Below are 12484 nucleotides of genomic sequence, written 5' to 3'. Positions count from 1 at the left end.
TTATTAAATCCTCTGACACTTTGCAGTTCAAGGGTGAACTGAAGACTTTATCCTTTATACATATCGAATCTATCTTATTGTTACGTCCTCACTCCACACTGCCACAGGCTCCAGCAGCAGTAGTTCAGTACAGGAAGGACGTTGCCCCGTGAGTTGTTCTTCCTATGGTCAGCCTTTAGGTGAACAGTACACAAGATCAGCTGAGGCGAAAAAAAAAACACCGGCTTCTTAAAGTTCACTGCCTTTATTTTTCAAATGGTTACACTGAATGCTTTCCTATTTCAGTTTCTTAAAAGCACTGGAGCTATACACAATTTTACTAACTGCTATTACACTTAATGGCTGACAAAACTTCACTGTTACCACACATGTACAGAAAATAAGCTTCACTGACAGTAATTACACTTAATGCTTGCCAGGAACACTTCACAAACTTAACTAACAACACTGCACTACACCCAAACTGAACAAAAACTGACTGGACTCCTCCTAGGCTCTTGTCCATCCTTATATAAGCTTGCATTACTCTCGAGACTTCGAGTATACTCTCGACGGGGAACAGTTGCCAATTCAGAGAAAACCAAAACATGCCAAAGCTGTCTCACATTACACAACACTCTAAATCATTTACCATACAAGATTAAATTACATAATTTAACAAGCAATCACTTAAATAAAACATTATTGAGAAAAAGTGCACAGAAATTAATGCATAACTTACGAAATAACTACGCTCACGAACACCAGGCTAACTGGCAAATTTGCCTCGTGCCTAAACCACTGTAAACATCGGGAAATGTCGAGATGCTTCTCGAGCACCTAACTGACAAATCTCGCTTTTTAACACTACCCACTCCCTAGTTCTTTGTCGTCCCGGCAAAACTACACAGTATATACAAACATAAACCTTAATCTTAATGAATCATTTAACTATACACCAAATAATCCTTCAACTTATCAGGTCTTCTGTTCCACTTCTGACGATGTCCTTGCTCCTCCACACAGTCCACTTCTCCAGGAAGGTCTTGGCCCTCTTCTTGATTTGCTCCTTCTCTTCTGGAACTGTCACCATCCTCTTGTACTTCAGCTCCTTGGTCCTCCTCAACATCCTCGACTGTGGGTGAGCACAATTCCTCAGACGTCCCAGCTGTACTGTCCTGGCCTATGGTACTGCCACAGATGGTTCACGGGTACCACCTTTGGGTGAGACTTCCTGCCACCTAGAATCCGATACGTTACATCTGACAGGCGGTCCAACACAGTGTAGGGCCCGTCCCATGGGCTTTGCAGCTTCGGTGACTGTCCGTTCTTTCGCTGACGATTGTATAACAAAACTTCGTCACCATCCTTGAAGCTCACCTCATTTGTTTTGGCATCATACTCACATTTCATCACCTCTCCTGAAAACTTGAGGGCTCCCCGCACTTGATGATGTACCTCAGCCAACCTTTCCTGAAGGTGCTTCGCATAGCTGGTGGTGTCTGTAGGCAGCTCTTCACCAGGTGGTCGTCCAATTAACAAGTCAATGGGTAAATGTAACTCATGCCTAAACATCAGTTTTGCAGGGGTGTAGCCAGTAGACTTATGAGACGCAGACCGATATGCCATCAGCAATGCAGGTGACTTCTGGTCCCAATCCGTTTGTCCATCTACACGGTACTTGGCCAGTTCTTGTCCCAGGGTCCGGTTGAATTTCTCCACCATCCCATCTGACTGGCCTTAGTGGGGTCGTCCTGGTCTTCTTGATCCCCAATAACTTGCAGCACTCACAGAACACAGCAGATCGAAGTTTCTTCCCTGGTCTAAATGTAACTCTTGTGGCACCCCAAAATGACAGAACTGGTCAACCAACACCTGAGCAACAGTTGTGGCTTCTTGATCGGGGATGGCATAGGCTTCTGGCCACTTTGTGAAGTAGTCCATGGCGACACATATATACCAGTTTCCTCTTTCAGTGAGTGGCAAAGGTCCAGCAATGTCCACCGCGACTCTTTCCATTGGTGCACCCACTTGGTACAACTGGAGAGGGGCGCAACCACGTTTCTTGGGTCCCTTCTTGGCACAACACACACCACAGGCCCAACACCACTCTTCAACACCCTGACACATGCAGATCCAGTAAAACCTCTGTCGCAGCCGGCTTAGAGTTGTCTTCACTCCCAGGTGCCAGTGCCCACTAGTGATCTGGTTATAGGACTCATCCAAGATCTTGGACCTCATTTTCTTCGGAACCACCAGTTGCCAATACATGCTGAGGACATCAGGTGTCTCCCACTGATGCTTCAGTAGTCAGTTGTTCAGATGAAGAAGGTCGCACTGACTCCAGTAACTCTTGGTCACACGGCTTAACCTGGAAACTTCTTCCCAAGATGGTCGCACTGCACTCCGCTGCAGCCACTCTAACACTGGTTGTAAATCTGCAGCCTCTTCAGGTCATCATCTGACGCTGACCCTGTCATTGCAGTACAGCTGCATTTCTTACTATGATCTTCCTTTTTACTACACTGCCGGCATTCTGGATCACAATGCCGACAACTCAGGCTGTCAGCGTTGCCATGTACCCACTTAGGATGGTGTTGCACCTCATAATTGTATTGGTCTAGATTCCCGAGCCAGCATGCCAACTGTCCTTCCGGATTCTTTAGCGTTTTCAGGCACTTGAGTGCGGCATGGTCCATCCTGATGATGAAGTTTGACCCATACAGGTAGGGATGGAAGAAATCAAGGCTCTTCATCACTGCCAAGAGCTCCTTATGTGTCACACAGTAGTTCCACTCCGGTGGGCTGAGCTTCTTGCTGTAATAAGTACCAACATACTCTTTGTTATCCTTTCTTCTATATATCACACCATTACCATATTGGTCACTAGAATGTCTAGGCTTCCAAAGATAACAAATGGTTGATTCATCTGGATATTGAACAACATCAGAGAGCTTGCCAATGGCATGCTTTGGTGTCTGTCGAAGGCTTTCTGAGTCTCTGCTGTCCACGCAAACTTCTGCCTTTTCCCCAACAGCTTATGAAGAGGCGCAACTATCGTTGCAAAGTCTTTGACAAAATCAGATAGTAGGTGCACAAGCCCAGGAAACTCCATAGCTCTCTTACACAAGTTGGAACTGGCCAGTTTTCCACAGCTGCCACCTTCTCTGGATCAGTCCGGACGTTGCTCTTGCCTACAATGTGTCCCAGGTACTTTACTTCCTTCTGAAACAAGTAGCATTTCTTGGGGTTCAGCTTGAGGTGTGCTGCACGGATCCAATTCAACACCTCCGACAGCCACTCCAGTTCCTGGTCGAAAGTCCGTCCAAATACGATTACATCATCCAGTATAGATGAGAGCCATCTGCCAGTGCAAGCCTTCAAGTACACGGTCCATGAGGCGTTCAAAAGTAGCTGGGGCATTGCACAGGCCAAATGGCATCACTTTAAACTGTCATAAACCCCGACCATATGACAAGGCTGTCTTCTCAGTCCTTCTCTGCAACCTTGACCTGGTGGTATCCTGCCTTCATGTCTAGAGTGGAGAACCACTTAGCATCTGACAAAGCATCCAGGGTGTCATCAATTCTTGGCAAGGGGTATGCATCCTTCACTGTCACTTCATTCAGGGCTCGATTATCTATACAGCACCTTACTGAGCCATCCTTTTTCCTTACCAGAACTACTGCTGATGCCCAAGGACTACTGGACTTTTCTATTACTCCTTGACTATGGAGATCCTCCATCACCTTCTCCATATCTTGCCTTTGGGCTGGCGCCATCCTCTGCTCTGGCTGCTTAATCAGGCGGTGATACCCGGTGTCTATACTGTTTCTCCAGATCAGTGCACCCCAGGTCTAGGTCTCCCATGGAAAAGACATCAGCATATTCCGTCAGCAGCTGCCTCAACTTCAGCACTTGTGAACCATCCAGGCATTCGCAACTTCTTGAGAAGAGATCTTCTTGGTGGTCTGGCACATACCCGTCTTCCTTGACTACGCTCCTTTTACAGGCCTTCCTCTAATGCAACTCATGGTCAATCACCTGGCACAGTCCTGGAATTTCTCCCTTGTTGATCTTCTGTGGCTTATGGGAAAAATTAGCCACCACAACCAGGACTTCACCTACGTCAGTTTCCATCAGTGTTCTCCCCACCATCATTCCGGCCTTTGTCTTGCACCATATATCAGGCTCCACTACCCCTATACAGCTGTCAAAAGAGCCACTCATCTTATGCTGGAGCAAAGTTCTAATTTTGGGGGTATCACTATAGTGCAGAGTGCCCTCATCTCGCCACCAGAACCAGAATGTTTCACTGCGTGACGGGATCCGACCTTCCCTGAACCTTCAGCTACTTGAAGCAGAAGTCCAGCTCACATCCCATGGACATATGGTAGTCCAAACCCAGAAAGCAAGAATCCTCCACGTCGGCCACGTAGACTAGTAGAGTAGCCTCTTGCCCTGCCACTTTAATCCGGACATCCAGGGGTCCCTTCAGTTCCGCACGGTGCCCAGTTATATATGCCACGCAGTTTTTTTGATGACTCAGGCAGATACCGATGATGTAACACATCAGGTCTCACAAAAGTCTGCTCTGAGGCCAAATCAATCACCAGGGAACACTTCTTTCTGTCTATCCTTCCGTCTTTTTGATTGCCGTCCTCTTGCGTTTTCTAAATGGTGGGGCTACTTTGGAAAAGCTGGCTGGTGGTTGCCCCTTCACACCAGCCTCTACTAGTTTCTTACTTCTTTCTGGTCTTCTGTAACCTTCTTAGTATCCTTTCTCTTCTTTGGACACTCAGTACTGAAGTGTCCCACCTCACTACATGACTGAAATAGAAGCAACAGAGGGCATCAAAACACCCCCAAAAGGCAACAACTGAGGGGCAAGTAGGACGCGCACGAAGTCCATGTGATATGGACACATGTCCCATATGGCTGCGCACCCCTATTCCACGGAGTGCACCCAGAGCGAACATATCAGCACGGGTGCTTTACCCTCCAACCGATCCAGCCTTCATCAGGATCGGGGTGGACCTAATAACCTAGCTCCAGGGCCAGTAGCCACCCTCCTCCCGTTGCCCAAGGAACCTTGGCGACGGCCGGTAGCCGTGCCAGGGAGGGGCGCCCTACAAGCCTTTCACCCCCTGTGACTTCGAAACCTGAGGGAGACTCCTGCTCAAGCCGCTCCACCGGTGGCAGAGTAAGTCCCACCTTCAACTACTCAGACCGAGGCGGCCTCCAGAAGGATAACCTCCTGATAGATGACTGGTGGAGAGGACCCGTCCTGACCCTGGGGCTGCACTCCATCCAGCCAGTGCCAGAAGGAGACCAGCATCTGTCAGACTCCTACCGCCAGCAACGCCGCAGCCGTACCCTGATGGCGAAGCAGCAGGAGGAAGACCACAGCAGATGGGCTCTCCACGGTGCCTCTAGTACCCCGGGGCGCGACCTCTCCAGTCCCGAGGAGGGGCGATGCCCTTCTCGCATTGGGTGCTTGCAGGAGCGCCTACAGAAGATATCTGGTCTCAGTCCCGAGGGCAAAACCTCTGTACCCAGCCCCTCCAGTGCGGGGCCCTTCACCACACATGACAGTAGGTGGTTCTGGAGGACGACGCCTCCACAAGTAATCCCGTGGACCCTAGAGAAGAGGGCACCTGAGGGGACGCAGCCAACACTGGACCCCCACCTGTGAGTTGCTGGCCCCCCCTCCTCAGTCGGCCCACTCCCTTGCCCCACATGCCTACAGTGACTGTGACTTCCATGCCCACCAGGTGAGAGTGATAGTGATTATCACTGTACAGAGCACAGTGACAGTGTTTAACTACCTTAACTCTACTGAATGTGAAACAAGACAGTCTTCCACCAACCTACTCCATTCAGTTATAACGAGAGACATGTGTATAATCATGAAGAACATGCAGCCCTGGAACAAAGTGTAATCCTAGCTTCACTTAAGTACAATGTCTGTCTGTCTGTTCTCAAGACTGTTCGTATCCTGCATGATACCTGTAATATATACCTGCCAGTTCCAGTGTTTGCCTTTGGATAGAGTCTCTTGGACTGTCTAGCTTCCCTGTATCTAGAATTTGGTAATGCACAGGTAAGGTTGTTGCCCTGTGTTTTTATGCCTTGTTCCTCTCATACTGTGTCTAAGCTCTAGTTTAGAAAGGGAAACCAGCTATACCTTAGGTGTTGGCTTCCCGAAGAACACCTAGCATAACACTGGTGGACAACGGTGGTTCTTGACCCAGGCAGATGCAAAGAGGAGCAGAAAAATAATCAAAATGGCAACCAAACCACATGTACAATTGTCCAAATTTGATCAGGGGCAACACGATATCCACACATACCTATCCGTAGCCAAGCCGCTGTTGAGTATTGGCTTTGCAGGTGACAGACAGAAGATTGCAGTCACCCTACCACTTCTGGGCAAAGCAGAAGCCAGTATCATGCCCAACGTCATCCCAGAACTAACTTGGGCAAATTTCACCAAAATAGTGGTGGAAGAAATCACACCCTTTCGGAAGAGTGGTGGTGCTGTCCCAATTGGACAGCCTAATGTACGACGGAAGCCTGGATGACATTCTCATCCAGGCCAGGCGGCTCATCACCGCTGCATACCCAGAAGCTGATGCAGAAACCCGGGAGCAGCATAATTTTAATACCCTCCTCAGAGTTCTCCCTGGTATGGTTAAGGAACACTATACCATACATGACCGTATGGGAGACAGGGACATCCAGCTGATACTGCGGCTCCTGACCTCCTGCTCCACCCCTCAACAAATCAATGTAGTTAGCAAATGCCCTAGGAACAAACTAGCCCCACCCAGCAAGCCTCGGCCACTACCAACCCACACCAACCCTATGCCAACCCCCCCTAGGGCACACCGTACCAACAAGCACCCTGTGCACAAGAAGAATCAGAACCTAATTACAATCAGTCCCTGGGAGTTCTCCACTTGTAGCCAACGGTGTCTACTCCACGACTTTCAGGAGCAGCTTAACCCCTCCGTGGCCTCCGGCGTCGAATGTCGTTTAGCCGATTAATGGTTGCAGGCGTCGTTTGAGCGTGACATATAAAAAACTACAAAAATTTTAGGGAAGTGAACGAACGTCCTGAAGGTCTTCACACTGACCTACACTACACTTCCATACACCCCATCAAGCAGTTCAGAGCCTGCTGCTGTGATGAGTGGGTTTTTGATTTTTTCGCTCCTGGCCATGTCTAAACAAGCACAACTACACCAATCATCTCGATCCAGACAGAAAATATCATCTTTGTCCTCTCTTGCAAAACACACACAACCACCTGTTTACAATTATGAAGTAATAAAGGCACAAACAAAAAAGACAATAATAAGTGAAAAATACATTTTTGTCTTGGTAGCTTTACCTAATTGCTCAGGTTTGCCGTAATGGTTCGGATAATTAGATGCAGTGCAACTTGTAGAACTGTGAAAACTTTCGGGAAGTGAAGGATAATCTGGGACATGAGACTGACCTTGACTTCACCCTCTCACATATCATCTGTCAGTTCACCACCTGCTGTCGTGACGAGTGGATGTACGATTTTTTCGCTCGTGGCCAGGCTTAAAAACACATAGTTACACCCATTATCTCGACCCAGACAGAAAATACAATCTTTTTCCTCCCTTGCAAAACACACACAACCACCTTGTTTGCGAGACAGCAACATACATTGCGAGAATAACCAGGTAAAATGATAAAGATGAATGTAAAATGATAAAGATGAACGTAGTATTACGGAAAAAATATGTTTCCCCCGTCTATAAACGTATTTATTTCTGCCTTGTCTCTGTATTCGTAATAATTAGACTTATTCTTAGTTCTGAAACTGCATTACGATTCTATTTTTTGGCAAGCTCGTGGTGTGGGAGCTCGAAGTTGCGACCCAACTTCCGTACTGCTAACGGGATCTGACCCTCCACTTTCAATCCTGTGGCAGAGCCTAGCCACGGAGGACGTGCAATTTTCTCATTTAGGACTGAAAATTCAACCCTTTCGCTCCCTTTTCCACGCATGGGCACAATGATAACGTAAAAATTATATCAAAACTGCCATAAACATATTTTATATGTAAAAGGTGAAAAAGTATTCATAATTTTTTTATACAGCCGTTCCTAACACATTATGTACTGAAATCATTCGATATCATCATATTTCATATATGAGCAACATAGCACCATTCACATCGTTTTGGGAGGTAAAAAAAAAACACCTGCCTAGTTGCATTGCGGCATCATCCCTGGGCAGCGATATTGGTTGCTGATATTTCTGCAACTTCCGCGCTCCACTACAAGCCACAGAATGCGTCTAGGAAGCTTGGATTTGCACTTTTCGGTGCATTTGAACTTTCTCTTCAATATGGTAAAATATAATAAATTTTTGAAACTTCAAAAAACGACCCCGGTGTCAGCCTGGCGTGCATGGCAAATTCTGGGCCTTCGGCCACGGAGCGGTTAAAGCAACCCGGCAGAAATCAAACACACCAGCCGACGCACGGTATCATCTTTGGAGAACGAGGGCCCTGAGGACGACACCGCACCAGCCGGAGATACCGATCCTGAGGAAATGGAGCCGGAGGAAGATGAGATCCCACAACAGCAGGATTTTTAGGCCCGCCCCCACACCTCCACACCTCTCAGAAATATCCCCCCCAGTCTACAATAAGATAAGACTGAAAGGGGTTAAACCAAGGCTTCTGGTCAATACGGGAGCGGCCAGATCATTCCCCTGTAGTCATTTTAACTCCTGTCATAAAATGGCTTTTGGAACGCTTTTCCCTGCATCGACTCATCTCGTAGACGCAGGGGGTGGCCCCCTACCCATCCGTGGGGAAACCCGGGCCTTGCGCACCGACACCCACCAAAAGGTCTTTATCCAGCACAAATTCATCGTGTTCGACTCAGCTTGTCGCACCTATGATGGATATCTAGGACTGGACCTCCTACAGAAGCTGCAAATGACCATCAATGGCCACAAGCGGCATCTTCAGTTTTAGGAGCCACCAGTCCCCTTCCCAGTCCCCCACAACCCCTGTGCACCTGCAAACCCTCCCCCGCCACTCCCCAGCACCGTGCCCCACCCGCCTACCTCCCCTCCCTGATCCCCTCCCTAGCCCACCCGCTCGCCCCTTCCCCTCTATCACCACCTCCACCATCACAATTCCCCCTCACCATGAAGCATGGCTGCCATTGAACAGGCCCACTGGAACATCTGTCCTATTCTCCCTGGACCTGCTGCCCAGAACCCTCTCAGCCTGCCTCCTATTCCCCACCTTCCTCCTCCCCCACGTTGCGGCAGTCCGAATCACCAACATCACCTCAACCCCTCTCACTCTACCTAAGGGGCTTGTGGTAGGAGAAATGGAAGAAGCAGAGCCATGCATCCCCACCACCTCCTCCTCCCCCACCCCACTACCCCCCATACCCGAGCATCTCTCACCCCACCAAGCCAACACTCTCCGCCATCTACTCCTGGACTTTCAGGACCTTTTCACTTCAGGACCAACTGACAACAGTCACACTACTTACCTGGCATATGAGATACACACCACAGGACTGCCTATCCGCCAACCATCCCGATGTAAAAAAAAAACAACAACGAGCAGAGGAAGACCAGCAGGTCCAGGAAATGCTCGATACTGGTGTTGTTTCATCTTCCACCAGCCCCTGGTCCTGTCTTGTTGTCCTCAAGAAAAAAGACAGCACCATGCGATTGTGTGTGGATTATTGCCGCCTTAACGACATTGCCAGCAAGGATGCCACCCCACCGCCCAGGATTGATGATTCCCTTGACTCGCTGCACAGAGCTTCCTGGTTCTCTACCCTAGACCTTCAATCTGGGTATTGGCAGGTCCCTGTACACCCCAAGGATAGAGAGAAGACCGCATTTTCCACTAGTATTGGAACGCATTATTTATTTTCTTGTCATTTCGACTCTGCAACGCAGCCACCAGCTTCTCCCGGCTGATGGAGTCCGTCCTCAGTGGCCTCACCTGGGAAATACGTCTGGTATACCTGGACGATGTTATCATTTTTGGCAAGACATGGGCCGATCACCTTCAACGCCTCACGAAAATTTTTCAATGTATCCGCCAGGCAGGCCTCAAGCTCTGACCTTCCAAGTGCGCCCTGGCCACAAGAACTGTTGCTTTCCTGGAGCACATAGTTTTGAAAGATGGAATTTCACCCGACCCTGACAAGCTGCGTGCAAGCTCCCCTACCGTGAGACGTCAATGAGGTCCGAGCCTTCCTGGGCCTCACTTCATACTATCGTTGGTTTGTGAAGGGATTTGCCAATAACGCCAAACCTCTACACAACCTGACCCAGAAGGGAGAACCCTTTGCCTGAACCAATGACCGATGGGCTGCCTTTCAGGAACTGAAAGACAAACTGTCACGGGGTTTTTAAAAATATCACGGGGTTTTTAAAATAAAAGCTAAATATTATTTAATTGATGATAATATTCAACAATATTGAAGAGCAGGGACAATGATCGTCTTACTAAATCAAGCAACGATTACTTTACGCTCACTTCTTCGCACGATTCTCTAAGAACGAGAATTTATAAACTTCCTCAACAGTACACAGCAGAGACTAATTACTCAATTGCTGTTTCTTAGTACTGTTAGCCTCTGGAGAAAGTTACTTCACCCCTGACAATAAATAACTAATACTAATAATACTATCAGGCTCTTGCTGGTGCTTAACTCCTAGGAGGCACAATGGATTATAAGTTTAATACAAGAAGACTGGCCTAAGTACCAGTTATGAATAGCAAAACGATTATGCAAGCTAGGAGCTATATGGGAAATAAGCTTAATTATGGAGAAATGAAACAAGAGTTTACATTACATTAAGCTCACTAAAAAGAACTTAAATTTATTGATTACAAAATAAATTTAACGTTACATTTCAAATCAAATTAATGAGATCGCACTCACTCACTCACACAAGAGCTAAATTCTTACGCTTAGAAAAAAAAAACACCTTAATTAAACTCTTAAACCTAAGAAAATGCAAAAAGGAAATACTGGTCGATGAATGCTGTGTATCACCAAGAGGTGGGAGCTTGGAGAAACTGTACTCAGTGGAGTCTGGGTGCTAGCGACCTCTTCTCTCGCACTTCTGGAGCACAGAACCTCTCTCCATCAGAGCAAACACTGGACTGAGTAAGTCGTGGGAAAGAAATGGGAGCGATAGGCCGCATTTTTTAACGGTCGAGTGAGCAAAACGCGCCCAAAACAAATCGCTCAGCGGAAGCGCTAATGTCTCACACAAAGACGATCACGTATGACAATGCAAAATTGATTTGACAAAGCTTCCGTCTGAATGAGCGGTTAACTGAACGATAAACAGTGAGTTTTCCACTAATAGTTCGTGGCTTCTCACAAGAGGGAAATGTCGCGAATTTGATTCGTGACACAAACTCATAACTGCCCCATTCATAGCATTCCCCGATTACACCCTACCCTTCTGATTATACACAGATATCTCCCTGATCGCGATTGGTGCCATCCTCGCCCAAGTCCAGGAATGAGAGCATATCATCGCCTGCACCAGTCGCACCCTTAACCAGGCCGAAAAAATTAAGCCGCTACCAAGCAAGAGTGCCTGGGCATCATATGGGCCTTGGAGCACTTCTGGGCCTATCTTTCCAGAACAAATGTCACCATCATCACAGACCACCAGTCACTCCAATGGATGCAGCAGTTCAACACCCACAATGCCCAACTCATCAGATGGAGGGAGACATTGGAGGAATTTAACCCACCGACTCCTGTTGATGTATATATACGTCCAAACGTTTTGTCAGTGTGACTCCTGATGACGTATATGAACGCGCTGCATTTGCAAGGTCTGTCATTTGCTAATTTTTCAAACTTTGTGTGTGATTTTTGGTATGTATACACGGGACACCTTTACCAGGTTCCAGGCAGGGACAATGCCTTACCCCGCATGACCCCCCCCCCTGCATGCCATTGTCTTAGCAATTCACCTGTTACCAGCGACCTGGCCAGTAAAGACATGTCACACCACAGTACGAAATTCAAGGCCAGAGTGATTCCCCAGTCGATGACGATGTGGAGGACAAAGTTTACATAGGATTAGAGGAAGAAACAGTCATAAATGATGATCAGGTAATGTCGCCAAAAAAGCTGAGGTATCTTGATGTGTTTGGTGAGTGAAACAGTGCTTATATCACCTATATTAATGTGTGAAAACTAATATATTCTTGTACTACATATAAATTCGTACCAAGTAAATAAATAAATACCTTTTATGAGTGGTGTGGAATAGTTACCCCTCCCATAGAACATGTTTTCTCTGGAGCCAGCCCCATAGAAAACATGGTAAGTGGTACTGTTACCTGTATCTGGTATTTTAAACCTCAGGTGAGTGATTTCTCTATGAATTTTCGATGTTTCTCATAAAAAGTGGAGGTTTTAGCCAGAAAAAAACAAAATCGAAAATCTGC

At 47.4% G+C, this 12484-nt stretch overlaps 1 protein-coding gene across 1 annotated transcript in view; it reads right to left on the bottom strand.

The window, feature by feature from the left end:
* LOC145397047 (uncharacterized) overlaps window positions 1-4140 on the bottom strand; it is a 26346-nt gene extending 22206 nt beyond the window's left edge. Inside the window, exon 1 of the mRNA XM_080270262.1 lies at window positions 4024-4140. Within this exon, the coding sequence (XP_080126388.1) occupies window positions 4024-4140 (117 nt within the window). The remainder of the gene's footprint in view (window positions 1-4023) is intronic.
* Window positions 4141-12484: the final 8344 nt, after the last annotated feature.

The sequence above is a fragment of the Coenobita brevimanus genome, chromosome 40, assembly GCF_032717465.1.
Source record: "Coenobita brevimanus isolate Jiangsu-jjx chromosome 40, ASM3271746v2, whole genome shotgun sequence".
NCBI classification, from domain to species: domain Eukaryota; kingdom Metazoa; phylum Arthropoda; class Malacostraca; order Decapoda; family Coenobitidae; genus Coenobita; species Coenobita brevimanus.
Note: the sequence above shows the minus strand (reverse complement) of the source record. Positions and strands in the feature narration are given on the sequence as shown.